Source organism: Eulemur rufifrons, chromosome 3 (assembly GCF_041146395.1).
Source record: "Eulemur rufifrons isolate Redbay chromosome 3, OSU_ERuf_1, whole genome shotgun sequence".
Lineage (NCBI taxonomy): Eukaryota > Metazoa > Chordata > Mammalia > Primates > Lemuridae > Eulemur > Eulemur rufifrons.
In genome coordinates, this window is record NC_090985.1 from 20,575,586 (window position 1) to 20,595,184 (window position 19,599).

Sequence of the window (19,599 nt, forward strand, 5' to 3'; positions counted from 1 at the left end):
CTAAATAGTACTAGTTACTAGGATTTCTTTAGAGCAGGGATTGATAGAATATTTGGCATGGTACTTGTTTTGTAAATAAAATTTTATTGGAACACAACCATGTTCATTTATTTACGTGTGGTCTATGGGTGCATTTGTGCTCCAGTGACAGATCAAATGAGAGGCATAGATTTAATACCTTGCACCTTTAAAGAAAAGGTTGGCTGCCTTTGTTTTAGAGAACCTGTTTCAAAGTAGAAAACATCAAGGTGGGACCAATGAGGGTGGTGGTGATGCTACAGAAAGTGGTGAAAAAAGGGTTACAGAAGAAGTGTATATAAAATATACATTACAGGATAGAGTACCAGATGAATTTATGGAGCAAGGGAGAGGTGTAAGAATCATTTTAAAGTCTGATATACAGGGTAGTTTTTAAAGATGTTTTAACAATTGATACCTTTCCTCTTTCATTATTAAATTTTAAGGCACATGAGAGCCAGGAAAAATGGGAATGTATACCATTATGTTATGAATGTTCTATTTTTATTTGTTACCTAAAAATTTAGTAAGATAATTATTGCATACTTACCCATTTGGGATGCAGGTTATAAATATTAGTATGAATCTTAGATATTTTGATGTTTTGTATATATTTTTTTTCCTTTTTCTTTTTCTTTTTGGTAGAGACAGGTTCTCACTCTTGCTCAGGCTGGTGTCAAATTCCTGAGCTCAAGCTATCCTTCTGCTAGGATTACAGGTGTGAGCCACCATGCCTAGCCGACTCTTAGATATTTGGTTATATAACTTTCTATAAGCATCACAAGAAGTGTTGATTGCCATTAAAAATGAATAGACCATTAGTTTTTCAGTACTACCCCTTGTGTTCTGTTTCATTTTGGTTAAACATTTCCATTAAAGGAAAAATTTTTTCTTGTGGTTTTAATTAGCATTGTTTTTTTAATTAATATTTTTCTGTTTAGTTTTCTCCTGTTACTTAATTGCTAATCATTTTTGCACATTTTCCTATGGAGTATTTTTATGGAGCATTTTAAATTTTAACAGATTTGAATGAACATTAATGCAATACTGTTATTCCATGATCTCTCAATTTGTTTTAAGTGCCTTGACCAAGTCTGTTTATTTTACTTTTGATTTAAGGTAGGTTTACATTTTTATGCTGTTTAACCATTTGAAAGTCTACACTTTACTAAAATTTGAGTACTTGTTTGTGTAAGAGATCTCAGATCGTTTTTTTGCTTATGTGGCCTTTGAGAAGATACACCATGAGTGTTCCTCCATCAGTGCTGTGTAATGTTGCAGCTCTTTCTCTCCTGTGTCTCAGGAAGCATTTTATTCTCTTGTGCTGTAGAGATAATTTTGGTAATCCTACAAAGTGATTTGTTTTCTGCTTTCCCTCAGAAGGCTTCATGATCATGGTGTGCTAAAATTAGCGATGAGAGAAAACTTTCTAAATTTCAAATCTGTCTCAAGGGAATCCTCTTTTAATCTCTCTGGGCAGTCAACCCTTATTTGAAATTTTGAGTGAAACATATGTCTCTTCTATTTATATAGATTATTTTATGTATATATTATATATATAACATATCCATGCCCCACTTCTAGGTCTTCAGTTCTTTAGGCCATGATCAAATCCCCAGATGTCTTTTCATACTTAATTGCTGGATAGAAAACATAGTGGATATGGGGTGGATTAGTGAGCCTCAAATAGTTTGGATGGTGGACAGACACAGGACACTCTGTGTCCTTTGCTTGTTACTCTAACCCTATACAAAGATATCTTGTATAGATCTGTTGGATTCCTACATCAAAAATCTAGGCACCAGGACTGATAGGTGTGTGTTCACCTAAATATCTAATGGTGTAGAACATTTGAAACTGAGGCTGGATGGGGAAATCTGTACTCTCAAATCTTTTGGTACCTGAAGGTAAAAGCTTTGTCTCTGAACTTTAAACTTTCTAGAAAGAAGTTTATAAATGCTATTTCCTATTTTTTTTTAAAGACAGGGTCTCGCTCTGTGACCCACGCTGAAGGGGAGTGGCATCATCATAGCTCACTGCGACCTCAAACTCTTGGGTTCAAGCAATCATTCTGTCCCAGCTTCCCCAGCTAAGCAGCTAGGACTACAGGCATGCACCACCACTCCTAATTTTTCTATAGAGATGTGGTCTTTGCCATGTTGCTTAGGCTGGTATAGAACTCCTGGCCTCAAGCAATTCTCCCACCTTGGCCTCCCAGAGTGCTAGAATTGTAGGCATGAGCCACCGTGCCCGGCCAGTTCTGTTAATTTTTAAATGCCATGTGCTTTGCTGAGTATGAAGCAGAGCTTGCCTTGTTTTTTGTTCACTTTTCTCCACCAATGAATGGCAATATAAAAACCATCTTGAGAACTCTGCATGTTATTTGAAGTTACTCTTTAAAAACAGTGTTATTGACTTATAGTTGTCATGCCATGAAGTCCACTAATTTGAAGTACATGAATCAGTCATTTAAATAAATTTACGTAACTGTAGTAATTGTCACAAGCTATTCTGAGAACATTTGTATGGCCCCAGTAAGATCTCTTACTGGGGCCATACAAATGTTCTCATGCTCATTTACAGTCACTCCCTATTTCTAGGCAGCAACTGATCTACTTTGTCTCTGTGAATAGCTGAAAGACCCAAGTCCTAATAGATATAATGAAATAGAGATGGAAATTGCCACGAGACACATGCACACTAAGCGTTTATACTGCTATATAAAAAACCCTGTGAATATTTATAACGTAAGTTACCAGCCTTGAACTTAGTCATTTTAGTTTGGGTCAGAAACTGCATTTATATGAGAAGGAGGTGGTCTGTTTATTTGGATAGTTTTGTTGAAATCTTTATATATACAAACATAGGATCTGTGGCCATTGGATTCTAGGCATTGTATCCCCAGTGACATTCCTGTGCTCTTAAAGCATTATTTAGATACCATAGTCAGTTGTTACTAATGTTAAAGGACTGTGGTATTGAGGCTATGGTTAGATTGTCTCTAGGGAAAAGCTGCACAAAGGATGCATGGCAGTTCTTATGTAGAAAACAAAGGTTGGTAGATATGCAGAGTAATGATCAGGAATTTTTTAATACAATGTGCTACCCTCCAAGTTCTCATAAAATGTGTTCAACTGCTATCAAATTTTGGGAGTGTCAGGGAAACATCTATTCTACATCTTATACCTTTACTGAATGCACTGTTATAATACTTTTGTACCATTTTGTTCTCTTTTGGTCAAGTGACATACAGTTCCACATGGAGACAATATCCTCAAAACTTTCTTTCACTTTATTTTTTTGATGAACCTGTAGTTCATAACCATTATTTTATTGATTTCATTTTCACATGCTGAAGTAGATAATTTAGAATTTACCTAAACAGTTTACTTTGCTGTTTACAAATTGTCTCTATAAGAAACAGTGGAGAAATAGCTTATTGGAAATTTTTCCATTATTAAATGTGTGATTACATCAGTTTTTTTAATTACTCCTTTTATGCCTAAATACAAATTCCTGTTCAAAACTAATATAATTCATGTTTCAGAATTCATGTTTCAGTTTTTAATTAGTATGATCAGCACTTTGAGACCCTTAACAATTCTATCTACATTTGGTTATTATATTTAGCATTTTTTAAAGTAATAGGGAAAATGATAGCTTATTGTTATGCATGTTTGAGTACAGTCTCGTGTTGCATAATGATTTTTCAGTCAATGACAGACCGGATATATAATGGTGATCCCATAAGATTATATCTGCTTGCGTTATTTCAGGACAGGGGAAAATATTATAATATCACATTTTTATTGTACCTTTTCTGTGTTTAGATATGTTCAGATACACAAATACCATTATGTTATAGTTGTCTACAGTATTCAGTACAGTAACATGCTGTACAGCTTTGTAGCCTAGGAGCAATGCATATATATATATATATATATACATATATACACACACACACACATATAAACACACACACATATGTCATACAGCCCAGATGTGTAGTAAGTTCTACCTAGGTTTGTACAAGTACACTGATGTGCACACATGACTAAAACACCTAACACATTTTAATAAAGTTGGTTCTTGGTGAGGAAAGATTACTTAGCAACATTTTGAAGGGGCTTTAGGGAGAAGAGAGAAAACATTACAGTTGAAAATATTTAAATGGTTTAGCCAAAAAGGAAAAAGTTTGAAGTAAGGAGTAATTGAGGTGTTGGTGTAGAGATGAATTGGTGTTAACTTTGAAAAAGTTAAGCATTACCTTAAATAAGAATAGAAAAGAAGATATTAAATTTTGGAAAGTGAAACTTATTTTTTGATATTTTTTGAAACAATTACTAGGTAAAATAAAATACAATGAATTTCATCAATCCTAGGTGTGTCAAATGTGGGAATTACGATGAGAAACTAGTAAAATTTGGTATGTGTTTGGTGTGGGTATGGGGACATGAGAGGAAGGATGTTTATAAACATGTCTGTTGTGCTTTTTGTGCCACATTGTTTGCCTTTTTTAAAACATGGTAGATTGCAGTGCAGCTATAACATGCTTTCCTCTGCAGGCTCCCTCTACTGTTTGAAGCTTCTGCCCAGCTTGCATTGTTTCTAGGAGAATCTGCATCATACCTTTATCCATAGCCTTCCCTTAGGTCTTAAAGATCAAGAAATTTTAACTGTGGACATCAGATTTGGTGGAACAGCAATCATGGTAAGATGTACATTAAGGCAGAGGGGTGGGAAGCTGCTTTAAAGGTCCACAAGACTATTTAGCCAGTATGTGGGATGATTTTGAGTTCTGAATGTTAGAAATAAGGATATATTTGTGGAGATGGATTCTCATTGCATTGAGTAACAACTGGGGATGAGCAATGTCTGGTGCACTGTTAAGAAAGGTTTGGAAACCATCCTGAAAGATGTTTTATGATGTGAGAAGACACAGAAGGAGTTTTTAGTCATTATTGCAGTTGCAAGGGACCATCCTGCAGATGGGGGACCCAATGACCACTTTGAAAATTGAGGGGCTTGGGCTTGAGGAGAAAAGAAGTCTGGAGAGAGAGACAGCATCCTAAATAGAGATTATTTGGTTTAAGTTTAGTTGAGTAAGAAGAGTGGATAATCTAGCAGGTGTCCCCATCCTATGGTGAGTTATATAATTATTTCATTATAACAATGTAATAATAATAGAAGTAAAGTACACAATAAATGTAATGTGCGTGGATCATCCTGAAACTGTCCCTTCTCCCTTCCCAGTCAGAGGAACAGTTGTCTTCCATGAAAACAGTTCCTGGTGCCAAAAAGGTTGAGGGCTACGATCTAGAGCATGCTTTCTTAAAGAGAAGGATAAATGCCCCCATGAGGGTGAAAATTGGTGCTTGAGATGTGAAAAAAAAAAACACCTTAGGCTTTATAATGCTTTGTGGTCCTTCAAAGGGTCACATTATATATAAAGACACATCATGTCTGCATATTAAAATTTCATAAGTATGGGTGATTAGTATAAAAATCTAGAATGATGCCTAAGGGAAACGAATGAAAGAGGAAGAAGGTAGAGAAACACTGATCCAAAGTTCTGAATAATAGGGTTGTGGGTATGATGGAACTGACAGTCCTTAGGAGAAGTAAGAATTAGTGCATTATACTTGCATTGAGTTGACAAGAGTTGTAAAGTTTTTAAGTGATGTAGGAATTTGTCCAGGGGTAAAAGAAAATAGTCCACATATTCAAGTGGATTAGGAAGTGAGATTTAGGATTAGAATTGGAAAAGGAAAAGACAAGGATTAAAATTACAGTTCTAAAAGGGAGCTGGCCTCAGGGATCACTATTTGGGAGGAATTTTAATTTTTTACCATGATGGGAATACTGCCCAGGGTTTTGAGAAGTACAGAGTTTCACATTTAGAGAAGTATAGTGTTTCTGGGTCCAAATTTGGTCCAGTATTTAAGTTTGGAGGAATGTTGAATAAAAGGAGAGGAGATTTATTTAGTTATGGAAACCAGATTTGGATTGGTGTAGGAGTGGGTAAGAAATGGGAGAAATTTAGAAGAGGAGGCTGCTTATCATTGACTTATCATTGACAAGCTTATCATTGACTATCATCTTACTACTTCCAGACTGTGGGCAAGAGTAGCAAGATGCTGCAGCACATTGACTATAGAATGAGATGTATCCTGCAAGATGGCCGAATCTTCATTGGTACCTTTAAGGCTTTTGACAAACATATGAATTTGATCCTCTGTGATTGTGATGAGTTCAGGAAGATCAAGTAAGGCCAGGTTGGGTTTGGGTAATGGGGGGTAGAAGCTGTGGGAAGGGAAGGCCAGAGCTGGAATTAGGTCAGAGTCTTTGCTTCTAAACTATTTGAAGTTTGTGGAAACAATCATTGATTTAGTAGGAATAAAACTGTGTAATGTGATAGCAAGTTATATTTATTTTACAAATTGAGAAACTTGTTATTAATTGGTTTGCTTCTGTTACAGTCTTAGACTAAAGAAATCTTGGTTGTAATAGAGACTTGTTCTTAATGGTATAAGAGCTGGGATATGGTTATAATTTGATATCCCTTTTCTGTTTATTATGGTTCCCATTTCCTTATTTCAGTTCTGGATCCACCGTGATTAAGATTTAGTTATTTCATTAAACATTTTTTTTAAAATGTATCTTCCATCCTAATATGAAAACTAAGATTTCAATTTTTACTATCTTAAAAGGTTTAGACATGTCATTTTACAAAATAAATTAGTTCTGCTATGGTGTAACATCAAAGGAACATTCTAAAAAAGACTGAAGTTAGATGGGAAGAGAGCTTTTACTATTTATCCTTGTATATTACATGAGTCTAGAGGTGTTTTTGTTTTTTATTTTTTGGTCACAACTCAGTTACTATTTAAATGGCATCAGTTATTGTCTTCATTGATACTTCATGATGTTCTATAAATATTCTGGTGAGGGAGTGATCTAACGATCAATAAAATTTATGTGACTATATTTTACTTCTGATTTATAGGCCAAAGAATGCAAAGCAGCCAGAGCGTGAAGAAAAGCGGGTTTTGGGTCTGGTGTTGCTGCGTGGGGAGAACTTGGTATCCATGACTGTGGAGGGGCCACCCCCCAAAGATGTAAGGAAGATGTAGGGCAGGAAAGAACTTAAATGTAGAAGGACATTTTATTATTTGATATGTCTCAAGTCAGGGCAGAATGGAGGCACAGCACAGTATACATTTGTCAAAGAAAATGTGTATAGCATTTGATGTCAGTTCTTGGTTGTCTGTACTTTTAGGGATTAAGGGTTTTTGGTGAGTTATTCTATATGCTGGGCATTACATAGATAAGGATAAGATTGCCAATTTATTTTTTCTTAGTATGGCTATAAAAATATATGTCCTCACAATACGGCAAATATGGGCATTTTAGGAATCTGCAGGGTATTTCCATGCTACTACACTTACTTATTACTTTGAATACTGAACTATTATAATATGAGATAGGTGGCATGTGAAGATGGTGGGGAGGAGTAAACTTTGATGAATAGAACTACTGAGAACTTGGATAAATTGTTTGGTTTTAAGCTATAAATTTTCTTTTTTCAGACTGGCATTGCTCGGGTACCACTTGCTGGAGCTGCAGGAGGCCCTGGAGTTGGTAGGGCAGCTGGCAGAGGAGTACCAGCTGGTGTACCAATTCCACAGGCTCCTGCTGGATTAGCAGGCCCAGTCCGAGGAGTAGGGGGACCATCCCAGCAGGTGAGAAACCAGGAGAGGGTTTTATTTTATTGGCAGAATGTGACCAGAGCCTAAGGAGATGTATTTATTTTTTATTTCAGAATATTATGGGGGTACATTTTGGTTACATAATTTGTTTTTGTACAACTTGAGTCAAAGTTGTAAGTGTGCCCATCACCCAGATAGTGTGCTTTGTACCAGTTAGGTATGAATTTACCCATGCCCTCCACTCCCCACCTAGGTAATTTCCTTGAAGTTTTATTTACTTGTATATCTGCACTTAAGTGTTGATCAATTAGTTCCAGCTTAGTATTGAGTACATGCAGTGTTTGTTTTGCCATTCCTGTGATACTTAGAAGTATGGTCTCCACTTCCATCCAGGTTGTTACAAAAGATATTAGTTCACCATTTTTTATTGGCTGAGTAGTACTCCATGGTATACATATACTGCATTTTATTAATCCACTCATGCATTGATGGGCACATGGGTTGTTTCCACATCTTTGCAACTGTGAATTGTGCTGGTATAAACATTCGAGTGCAAGTGTCGTTTTTATAAAATGTCTTTTTTTCCTTTGCATAAATACCTAGTAGTGGGATTTCTGGATCAAATGGTAGGTCTACTTTTAGTTCTTTGAGGTTGTCTCCATATTACTTTCCAGAGGTTGTACTAGTTTGCAGTCCCACCAACAGTGTATAAGTGTTCCTTTCTCTCTGGATCCATGCCAGCATCTGTTGCTTTGGGACTTTTTGATAAGAGCCATTCTCACTGGAGTTAGGTGATATCTCATTGTGTTTTTAATTTACATTTCCCTGATGATTAGAAATATTGAACATTTTTTCGTATGTTTGTTGGCATTAGTGTATCTTCATTTGAAAAGTTTCTGTTCATGTCTTTTGCCCAGTTTTTAATGAGGTTCTTTGATTTTTTTTCTTGCGGATTTGCTTGAGTTCTTTGTAGATTCTGTTTATCAGGTATATCAGATATATAGCATGTAAATATTTACTCCCATTCTGTAGGTTGTCTATTTGCTCTATTGATTGTCTCCTTGGCTGTGCAGTAGATTTTTAGTTTGAACAGGTCCCATTTATTTTTGTTGTTGCTGTGATTGCTTTTCGGGTCTTCTTCATAAATTCTTTCCCTAGTCTGGTATCTGTAAGAGTTTTTCCAACATTTTCTTCTAGAATTCTTATAGTTTCATGCCTTAGATAATAGACTTAAACCTATATGAGGATGGTTTTATATCTGCATTCTCTGTTCTGATCCATTGGTTGATGTCTCTGTTCTTGTTCCAAAACGATGCTGTTTTGGTTACTATAATCTTATAATACAGCTTGAAGTCTGGTAAATTGATGCCTCACAATTTGTTCTTTTTTCTTAAGGTTAATTTGGCTATACAGGGTTTTTTCTGGTTCCATATGAGGTATAGAATTAGTTTTTCTAGACCTGAGAAAAATGACATTGGTATTTTAATGGGGATTGCATTGAATCTGTAAATCACTTTTGGATAGTATTGACCTTTTAACAATGTTGATTCTGCTGATCCATGAGTGTGCTATGTTTTTTTCATTTCTTTATGTCCTCTACAATTTCCTTCCTCAGTATTTTGTAGTTCTCCCTGTAGAGGTCTTTTACCTCTTTTGTTAAATATATTCCTAGATATTTTATTTTTTTGTTGTTGCTATTGTGAAGGGTTTTGAGTCTTTGATTCGATTCTCAGCTTGAATGTTGTTTGTGTATAGGAATGCTACTGATTTGTGTACATTGATTTTGTAACCTCAGACTTTGCTGAATTTATTACCAATTCCAGCGGTCTCTTGGAAGAATCTTTGGGGTTTTCTAGATATAAGATCATATCATCAGAAAAGAGCAATAGGTTGACCTCTTCTTTCCTCATTTGGATACACTTGATTTCCTTCTCTTGCCTGATTGCTCTGATGAGGACTTCCAGCACTATGTTGAATAGAAGTGGTGACAGTGGGCAACCTTGTCTGCTTCGTGTTCTAAACAGGAATGCTCCCAATTTTTTCCCCATTCAGTATAATGTTTAACTACCTAAGTGTACATGTCATAATGTGTAAGCAGCATATGGTCATTGGGTGACTAAAGTACTTTGATAAGATTAACTTGCCACTCTTACTTGGTAAGTAAAGAGAATTTGGATGGATATGCCAGAGCTGAGAAAAGGCAAAAGGGCTTGTCAGATAGTATTGTGCCAAGCTTTTTTTAAAATATGAGAAACTGAATGAAATGCAAAATTGCAATAATTATTCATATAATAGTTCATATATACCACTTATTTTCTGTGTTTGAATAATGTGAGGTTGTTACTCACTTTCACTGACTTTATGGCCGTGCCTCCTCAGGTAATGACTCCACAGGGAAGAGGCACTGTGGCAGCTGCTGCTGTTGCTGCTACTGCCAGCATTGCTGGAGCCCCAACCCAGTACCCCCCAGGACGAGGGACCCCACCCCCACCTGTAGGCAGAGCAACACCACCTCCAGGTAAGGGATTGGTGAACAAGAAGAATTTGAGTCTCTGGTGAGAGATTATATCATCTTAAGCAAGTGATGATTAAAAAGACATTGACTAAGAAAATAAGGAATGAAGCTGCAGCCTAAGTGCCTAAGGAATTTGGGGAATATGTTTCTCTCTTTCAGACACTGGTTTTTAATTAAAGGCTGTGGACTGTTTTGAGCTGGGGATGTTATACAGGAGGAACGGTCAAAGAGAAATGATTTGACCTTCTCATTGTTGTCTGGACTTATTTCTATAAGGATTATTTGGGCTAAATTCTAACAACTTTCCTGAGACAATTTATGGGGCCTTTGTTTCTGCCATTTTTGTTTGTAGGCATTATGGCTCCTCCACCTGGTATGAGACCACCCATGGGCCCACCAATTGGGCTTCCCCCTGCTCGAGGGACGCCAATAGGTATGCCCCCTCCAGGAATGAGACCCCCTCCACCAGGAATTAGAGGTAAGTGGGAGCATAGGGCTCAATGGGTCAGCCAGGCCCCTGAATACTTACATGATCTTTTTTTAACTCTTTCTGTTTTCTTTTCAGGTCCACCTCCCCCAGGAATGCGTCCGCCTAGACCCTAGGATACTGATACTGTTCATCTCAGTCACTTTTTCCCCTGCAATGTGTCTTGTGAAATTGTGTAGTGTGTTTGTGAGCTTTCTGTCCCCTTTCTGCATTAATGATAGCTAATAATAAATGCATAGAGCAATTAAACTGTGAGGTACTGTTGTACATTTTTTTTTCTTTTGCCTGTTGTGTTGAGGTCAGTATGAAAACTGGGATTTTTCTGGTCTTGAAGATAATTGTGGATGAGGGAAATCCTATTAAGCAATTCATTCAAATTGTTTTCTCTTTAATTCTTAGGATTAAATGGTTGTGATCCTTGTTCCTGCTTCCTAACCCTTCACTTTGTGCTTTGACTGGTGTTGTTTAATAACAGTTACAAATAAGGCAACTCATGACCAGGGGATTTAAGTGGTTGTGGTGCTTCATAAGTGGTCTCCTGCCTCTCACTTAACTATGCAAATTATCTGAAGGGACGGGGGATGGGATGAAAGGCCTTGTTTGTAAGGCCATTTATGTACTTAGGAAATTGTGGTACTGAATCAGACTTACGCTCATTAAATCAAAGCATTTGGAACTTGAAATTGTTCTTTCTGTGGAACTTGGAACTTCAGTTGATTAGCTTTTACAGTGCCCTGTGAACAGAATAGAGACCCTGATACTGTAATAAACATTCTCTACCAGTGAGTAAATATTTATTAATTACTAAATGAGTGGTGGCAGAGCCTAGGTACTGGGAGGTAGGGGGTTGCATATTTGAGATTATACATTGTATTACTTGTAATAAAGATAACATAGACCCTAAAATACATTTGGCACATTAAAGTACAAATTATGATTATACCCGACTGCATCACTTGGTATGTACTGGGAGTGCTTGGGAGTAGGCAAGCCCTGTGAGGTAAACAGTTAAGGAATGCCCTACTATCTAGGTCCAGTTTAAGTTAGTTATTGAACAAAGACGTAATTTTTAGAAGGGGAAAGGGAAGAGATTTGCTGCTAAGGCAGTGAATGAATTATCCATATTGATTATAGGAGTTAGCTTGTCAAGAACTACTGTTAGAGATTGGTGTTAGCTCCATAATAAAACACTGGTAGACTGATTATAATTTTGTTTTTCTTTTGAATTTACCAGCAGTGGTTGTATATATATTGCATTTTCCATCTTTTAAGTCATGTCCTTGCAAGTTGTAGTCATAAAAAGGAAAGGAATTATTAAAGTGATTACAATTGCTGTCACCAACTTTATATGGTCTCTTCCAGAGTTGTTTCCAGAATTAATGGCTATTTTCAGGTAAGGAGCATAACGTAGCCAAATGACATCACTTTTTTCAGATATGTGTGGGTGGTATATAAAGACTTGTATTTTCTACCCAGTCTGCTCTTGGGGCTACTATTAATTGTGGCACTTTTTTGTTTTTGGTAGGGACGCATTTTTCCTTGAGTATGTCTACTGATATGGATGGCCGTGGGATTTTGGCATGAGTGATCATGTAGCACATTTGAGGAAAACCTGTTTTTAATGCTTCTTTGACTAAAGATGACCTGTTTTGCAAATTGAAGGTGAGTATAAAACTCGAGATTCTGTAAGATGCCTGCCTCTAATAGCTGTTCTGGTTGGTGATAATACCATTGTCTTATGCCCGACAGTTACTGGACTTTTTGAGAACCTTGATTATTTGTGAGTTATATAATACAAGACAACTTGGGACATAGATTTTAATACAGTTGAGTGGGGTTTAAGATAGGTGTGTGAATATTTTGTTATGGATTGATAGATTTAAGCTTCTGTAGGATTCCATTAGGAATACATCAACATAACATTCTTTGGAGTTGATGCTTGGTGTTATTACCTAGAAATCATCCTATATTCTGACATTCAAATCTGGAATGTTCTTCTCATCTAGAACATGGTTGGGCAAAAACTTTCTGATTTCCTGATAAACATATTTTATTAACTCTTGAATCCATAAATACATTCATGTTGCATATCATATTTGGTATATGTTTTCATTGTGGTTTGCAGAACACTTTGAAATGGAATTCTGGGATATAGTAGTTATGCTGCCTTAACATAGGTTATGAAATATTTGAGGTGTTCTGTGTTTTTATGATAGGTAAGCTGGTTTTGGTATTAAAAGGATTTCAAAAGTTACTTGGGAATCTCATGCTTTTGTGAACTCTTTAGTTCTTAATTATATTATGATGTCAAGTTATAGAAGTCTTCCAATTAATATACTGGTGTTTTATTACAAGCTCTTGTAATAGAATATTACAAGTAGAAACTGATTTACATAATTATGTGATAATAGTGCTACTTGTCTAGAAATTTTCATAATCACTTATCAAAGATTAGTGAAAACACACTTTAACCTAGTATGTTTATCTCAGATATCACCTTGACTGATTTCAGCAAGTAGTTAGTTATAGTCTCTATGAGGTGAAATTTTCAAATGTGTTTTAGCCAGTTGGTGATACATTGCTAGGTTCAGCTTTACTCATACTTACATTCTGGTTCCCTTGGTCCTGTCCATGTACATAGTAATGCTCGGTATATGAATTTTATGAAATAAAGCAAGGTATATTTTCATGAGTTTTTTTGTATTGGGAGAAAGACATCTAAACCTTAAATGCAATATTTGTATGTTGCAACTTTTTCAGACTCATGTAATACTCTTTTGCCCACTTAGTTTGATGACTCAGAAAGGAAGAGAGAATTTGATCCTGAATTTTCTGACGTGTGGATCCTAACCAGTAGTGTCACAACGAGGCTGAAAATCATATTAGCTGCTTTTAGGAAAAAAACATAAACCACTCAGGTAAAATAACGTTGTAACGAAAAGTAAGAGTATATTTCAGAGGCCTTGGCTAGGTTCATGATGACATAGGACCTTGTCTGAACAAAATGATTTCAAAACTTGAGCTTAAAACGATACTGAAATCCAGTCAATGTGCCTCACTAGACTTTCAGATTTCAAGATTTTCAACAGAAAATCTTAGCTTGACATGTGAAAGCATTAATACTTAGAAATGGCAGGTGTAGTATTGCACTTTGACAGTTCCTCGCATATCCTTTATTTTCACAGATATTCTGAGTTTATTCTTTTTTCTTTTTTCTATACTTTGTATGTTGTTGAAAGCTAAAAGGAAACTTAACCCTTGGATCACAGAAGGCAACAGGCATCTGTTGAGACATAAACAAGGACATGTTAAAATGAGACTACACTTGGATTAAAAAAAGTGCCAGAGTTCTAGGGTTCTAAGTGATGTCCAGGAAGAAGGAAGAATAATATTTATGGAGCATATACTATGGAACACAGTGAGTATGGTATATGCCTTCACATGAACATTGTTGGCGTTTAGGATACTTGATTTCGTGTGTTTTTTTTTCCTTAAGTTATCTGTAGTTGATCAACTTGTACAGAGCCCATTACACAGTAGATGTTTAAGAAATCCTAAATGAATGAATGCGGCAGCATTACTAAATTTTTTATGTTAGAAGACAAGTTCGTAGGTATTTTACTGTTACTTTCTTGTGATAGAATGTCTGATTAGAATCTAGGCCTATCTGATATCTGACTGCATTCTCTTACACACTGCAGTAGTCAGCCATTCCTAGATAGAGGTTGGTTGAACTATTTACCATTTACTGGCACTTTGTTTGATACTGTGCCATGATATTTATAGTTTATTTTGAGGCATGTCTTTGTTATTTTTGGGTAAAAGGTAGAAATCAATAATTGCCACTTGAGATTACAGGAATGAGAAGTCCTCTGTTGCATAGTGAGATGGGTTGCACTTAAAGAGCAGTATTTGAAATAAAGTTCTGAGGATATGTTTGTTAAGCTAACAGAAGGTAAAGTGGGGAGTGTTTTAAATGTATGTATTGATAAAGGGATGAGGTGGTCTTAGAGCAAAGGAGGGGGATGTAAACAAGAAGAAACAGTTCTACTATTTCTTCTACTTTCAGCATCATCTCTCGGGCATTGGAATCAACTTTTTTAATATAATGCCTACTTGCCTATGATTTTAAGAACTAATGTGGAATAGAAATGGTTACTAGGAGAAGATTGGCTGAATTAATTTCCTTAACTGAGCATGATTATATGTAAAAAGTGAGTTCCATACTAAATGCCCAAGATTGAAGGATCCTCATAGCTCAATTGGACGTTTCTTTAATGTGAATCATTTTGTATTTCATGACTTATGATAACATTGTAGTGACCTAGAGGGGTAGGTAATTGTACATCTGAATTGTTTGGACTGTTTCCCTTCTTATATATAATGTATTTGTACAGCTATTTCCAGAGTTATTTTATGTTAGATCATTTGTTCTTTAGTAAAAAAAAAATAGAGTTGAAAGGATATAGTTCCAGAAATCGGTAATTTCATGTCTATCAGGAGATATGCTTCAGGAAAAGTAGTATGAGTTGTTATTTCCCTAAAATTTGGATTGTGTTACCCTATAACCTTGGTTCTTTGTGTCAGAGATGCTAGAATTTAGCTTGGATCTCCTTCAGAATCTTTTTGTTGGACTGTATGCTTCATCTGTTCAGCTAGCCTTGATTTTGTTGCCCATCCTCCTCCTTTGTTCTTCTATACTATTTGTTTATACTTAACTCTCGAATATTTTGCTGGAAATTTTCTATGTACTCTATGTCCTTAAATTGATTTATATTAAGTTATTGGGGAGAATAGCAATTTGTTGGTAATATATCTCTCTGTGGTGACATTAGGATATTTCCATTTCATTTCATTGGACAATTTGCTTGTGGAAATGAACTATATTTCCTTCACATTTTCTCCCTACTTTTGTGTCACTTGAATGATTTTTGCTGTTTCATATCCATTGTCATATTGTCTCCCAGGCCAGAGACTGTCCCATGGGTAGAGGTGTACTGTTTGAAGGTATTAATCCTTTTACATAGTTGTATTAGTTATTGGGAAAGATCTTAGGAAAGACCTTGGCTGGATTTATGATGAGCTGTGTTTAATGAGCATGATGAAATAAGGCTCAGTGTGATTACTCTGAAGTCCAGCCTAAGTATTAATCTAAGGACTCAGGACACAAATATTCTGAATATCAGTACTTAGTAAATTTCACAAGCTTTTCCCCATCAGTACTGTGCAGGTTAAGGAGAATGACACTGTAGGTTTTTTTCAGTGCAATAAGGAAAGTTGGTTCTAGATCTGTTAGTTCAAGTTTCATTTTGTATAGTGTCTGTTCATAGCATTGACATACCTTACCTTTGCTTTTTCCACTATGCACTTCAAGTGATAACTTCAAGAGGGTAAGGACTTAGAAGCTAGTATGGATTTTCCCTCCATTATTATCATCACCCTGTCCAACCTTGTATGAAAGTTTCTTGATCATATTTCCTACCATTATGAGGAAGCTTCTCCATTTATCACATAAATGAGAAACTGTTAGCATGTTGGTGAGACATTGCTTTGGTCTAAGATGAGACTTAATTTATATTTTTTGCTGAATGCTAAAGTCACATTTAGAGATATTACTTTAATTCTACTCTTAAGTTACCATTTTCTTTATCTTGGCAAAACATAGGTGAAGTTTTAAAGGTTTTGACTCTATGTGATTCATTTAAGGGAATGAAATTGGCATTTTGCAGTTTCTGATGCTGAGCCCAGGTGAAATGATATACTAAATACCATGCATTCCTTAAATGATGCCTCTGATCTCACATTATTCTAGGCTCTTTATTTTTGCTTATGTAAGTCATAGGTCTTTTGTTATCTGTGATTGGCATTCTATGATTTTGTGCTTCTGTTTTGCTTTTATGAGGGAGGTTTAGTGAGTAAACAGGCAATTTAGGAAAAGCCTGTATAAAAATATACCATCAACAGCTGAATATAGCAAGATGTTATCCTCAAGTAGTCATCTTAACTAGTTTAAAGGTCTGTATGTGTGTTATGTATTTGTGTATGTACATAATATGTATGTACATATTAATAAATGACGTGGGTGTTGATACTGTGTGACCAAATAAGAATTGACTGGTTTATACTAAAAAGCTGTTGGGGTTCAGAAAAATGAACATTCTTTTAAAAAATAAGGTAGGCAGGTTGTTTTGTAGTTTTTTCCTTTATCCAGTCCCTGTTTTTGTGCTAGAAACATAGTGTATTTATAACCTCTCAGATTGGTTTGATTTCTCTTAGAGTTCTTGATCCAGGAAAGTAGCAATAAGCAGAATGAATTGAGAAAAGTGATCTACCTGCTTTGTACTAAATTAATTAGATTAGAAGCAAGCAGTTGAATGAGAAAGGGAAGGAATGTGTATGGGATGTATTGAGGTATAGTGTTGACATGGGATCTTTGACCTTGAGATGTTTGGTGCAATCTAGAGTATTTAGTCCAAGTAACCCCATTTGTGGGATGATATTTCACAGGTGGCTGAAAGAAAAATCCTCTGTAAATAAAAATTTGTGGAAGAGATGACTGTTTTGTGTTTTTTTTTTGGGGGGGGGCAGAGTGGTAGGGGGATTGTGTTTTCATGATTAAACTCATTATTTCTTGAACCAGATGATGACAGTTTCCATTCTTGCAAATGGAATCTGAGGTCAAAGGGGGTCTGAGGTCCAGCCAAGCTAATTTATGATAGAAGTCATTTGGTGAGAAGAATGGAAGCAATAGATAGCTAAGCTAAATGCATTGGTGAATGGGAAGAGGAAAAGAAGGAAAGAAACCAAGTTTAAAGTAGTTGGGACATGTCCTTGAGTGGCATGAAGGGAGACATAAATTGAGAGTAATGTGTGTCATTTGTTGCCAGTAAGAAAGCTTGTACTGCTTAAATTTTGGAACAGTAGGAGGTAGGTTAGGAGTCAGAATTATCATTTACGTGCCAATTTATATTTTCTTTCAGAGTATGAGTCTCAGCCAGATTTTGCATGTTAGTTTCTGTTCCCATTCTTGAGGTAACCATACGTAGGTTGTATTATGTCTTGAGATTGCTATGATTAGCAATCAAATGTCTATTCTTGCTAAATTATTAGAATTAGTAACGAGTTGTACATTTCTAGGCAGGTTTGGTTAAGTTGGTGGTTATTAAAATTTAGTGTGCATCAGAAACACATGGAGGGCTGTTAAACAGTCTAGTGGGTCCTAACCTTAGAGTTAATTGGCTTAGTAAATCTGTGTGTGAAAAGTTGATTTTTTTTTAACAAGTCCTAGTTACTGCTGGTCTAGGAACTACACTTAGAGAACAAAACTCGGTTGTTATATTCAGGATGTTGAAACACTGATTTTTCTGAAAGTGCTATTTTATTAACATGACTACCAATTTATGTGGACATGAAAAATAAAAGGAAGTGTCATAGTACAGTGTATACATAAATGTGAAAATGACCAGGGACTTTTGAGGGGAAGTTGTTATCTATAATAATCAATATCAATGCAAATACTATTAAATATATTAATTTGTATTTTTATTGCAAGGCTTTAAGAAATAGGAATGATTGATAGTAACCATTGTGGCCAAATGCATGGGAGGGCATAAACGGTCCTATAAATTCCTTGGGAATATGAATCCATATATCATTTTTAAGAGCAAATTGCCAGTATTCATAATGCATCTCACATGAAGAAACAAGCTTATTTTTGATAATTTCCTTAAGAGTGAATCAACTATACCAATTCTAAAATCAAATTCAACTAAATTTGACTAAGTTCAACTAATTCTGAATTTAATTCAACTAAATTCACTTAAGATAAAAGAAGAGAAAGAAATAAGAATTCCAGGAAACAATAAATTAAAAAATAACATTTTAAGAGTATATGTGATCTCAATGAATAGTGTGTTGATTTCCTAGACATAGTAATTTCTGCCTAATACCATTTTAGGGATAGGTAATCTAGTTTGTGTTTACCATTAGTTACTTAGCTCTTGAAAACTTGCATTACTTTGTAAGTAGGCATATTTTGTTTTATTTATTTTTTGTTTTGTTTTCTATTAAGCATCCACTTCTGGATCATTTTAAGTGGGTTATAAACTGGCAATATGAATGAATTTCTGTATGTTGGGTTTGGGAAATACTGTTTTCTTGAGGAATTTCAGCATATATATTATTGTGTGGCCACAGATGCTCCAATGACTGTATTTGGTTTTTGAAATTTAGTAGTGTTTTCTGATGATGCTTCTCTTTGGAAATAGTATATAATAGACTATCTACTTTTACTTAGAAACTTTGTAAAATTAGGCATATTAATTGGGATTCCTCCAGGTTTGGAAGTGCTGAATAATATGGGTATATTCAGGACAAGTCAGAGTCACTCTCCATGATACAGCAGCTGAACAAAAAAAAACAAGACTTCAAATAAGAAGACTTCTTTCTTTGGATGGACTGAATAAAATGAGAAGAAATCACAGAGGGTTTTAAAAAAATTGTGGCTTATGATTTTTCTGACAATGAGTTATTACAATTATATTGTAAGTTAGCAGCAAATTTGGGACATTGTACTTTTTATTTTAATTATCTATTGTATAATGTATAACCCTCTCTAATGAGCTTGGCTGGACACTGTGGCATCTTATTATTTTATTTAGACCAGGTATTTTATCTATTGAGTGAATTATGGCTCTAATCAATATCAAGGTAACAACAAAAAAATCCATCGCTAAGAAATTTAGGTAGAGTCACAATGATGATACTTTTATAAAAGCCTTGACTTACTGAGTAATCCTTCATGGCAAAATTTGAAAATGTTCCAAGAGGCTGTAGACTAATTTTTTTGTTATTTTTTCCTTTATATATAT

General features: G+C 35.4%; 1 protein-coding gene and 3 non-coding genes across 4 annotated transcripts; all 4 read left to right on the top strand.

Moving 5' to 3' along the window:
• The first annotated feature begins 4,669 nt into the window (after nt 1-4,669).
• Nucleotides 4,670-11,141, top strand: SNRPN (small nuclear ribonucleoprotein polypeptide N). Its single transcript, XM_069465819.1, has 7 exons — nt 4,670-4,729; nt 6,132-6,283; nt 7,025-7,136; nt 7,608-7,760; nt 10,107-10,245; nt 10,595-10,720; nt 10,808-11,141. Exons 1-7 carry the CDS (start codon nt 4,727-4,729, stop codon nt 10,843-10,845), a joined length of 723 nt encoding a protein of 240 aa, XP_069321920.1. The 5' UTR covers nt 4,670-4,726; the 3' UTR covers nt 10,846-11,141.
• A 2,558-nt stretch (nt 11,142-13,699) lies between these two features.
• Nucleotides 13,700-13,771, top strand: LOC138382296 (small nucleolar RNA SNORD107). The gene has a single exon (XR_011233383.1). It is a non-coding gene; the product is annotated as a small nucleolar RNA SNORD107 (small nucleolar RNA).
• Nucleotides 13,772-15,798: 2,027 nt separating this feature from the next.
• On the top strand, nt 15,799-15,865 carry LOC138382286 (small nucleolar RNA SNORD64). The gene has a single exon (XR_011233375.1). It is a non-coding gene; the product is annotated as a small nucleolar RNA SNORD64 (small nucleolar RNA).
• A 1,469-nt stretch (nt 15,866-17,334) lies between these two features.
• Nucleotides 17,335-17,409, top strand: LOC138382295 (small nucleolar RNA SNORD108). The gene has a single exon (XR_011233382.1). It is a non-coding gene; the product is annotated as a small nucleolar RNA SNORD108 (small nucleolar RNA).
• The last annotated feature ends 2,190 nt before the right edge of the window (nt 17,410-19,599 follow it).

Coding starts and splice junctions, on each gene's coding strand:
- SNRPN (XM_069465819.1), top strand. Junction 7,761..10,106: donor TAGGGGGACCATCCCAGCAG/GTGAGAAACCAG, acceptor GTGCCTCCTCAG/GTAATGACTCCACAGGGAAG. Junction 10,246..10,594: donor CAGAGCAACACCACCTCCAG/GTAAGGGATTGG, acceptor TTTTGTTTGTAG/GCATTATGGCTCCTCCACCT.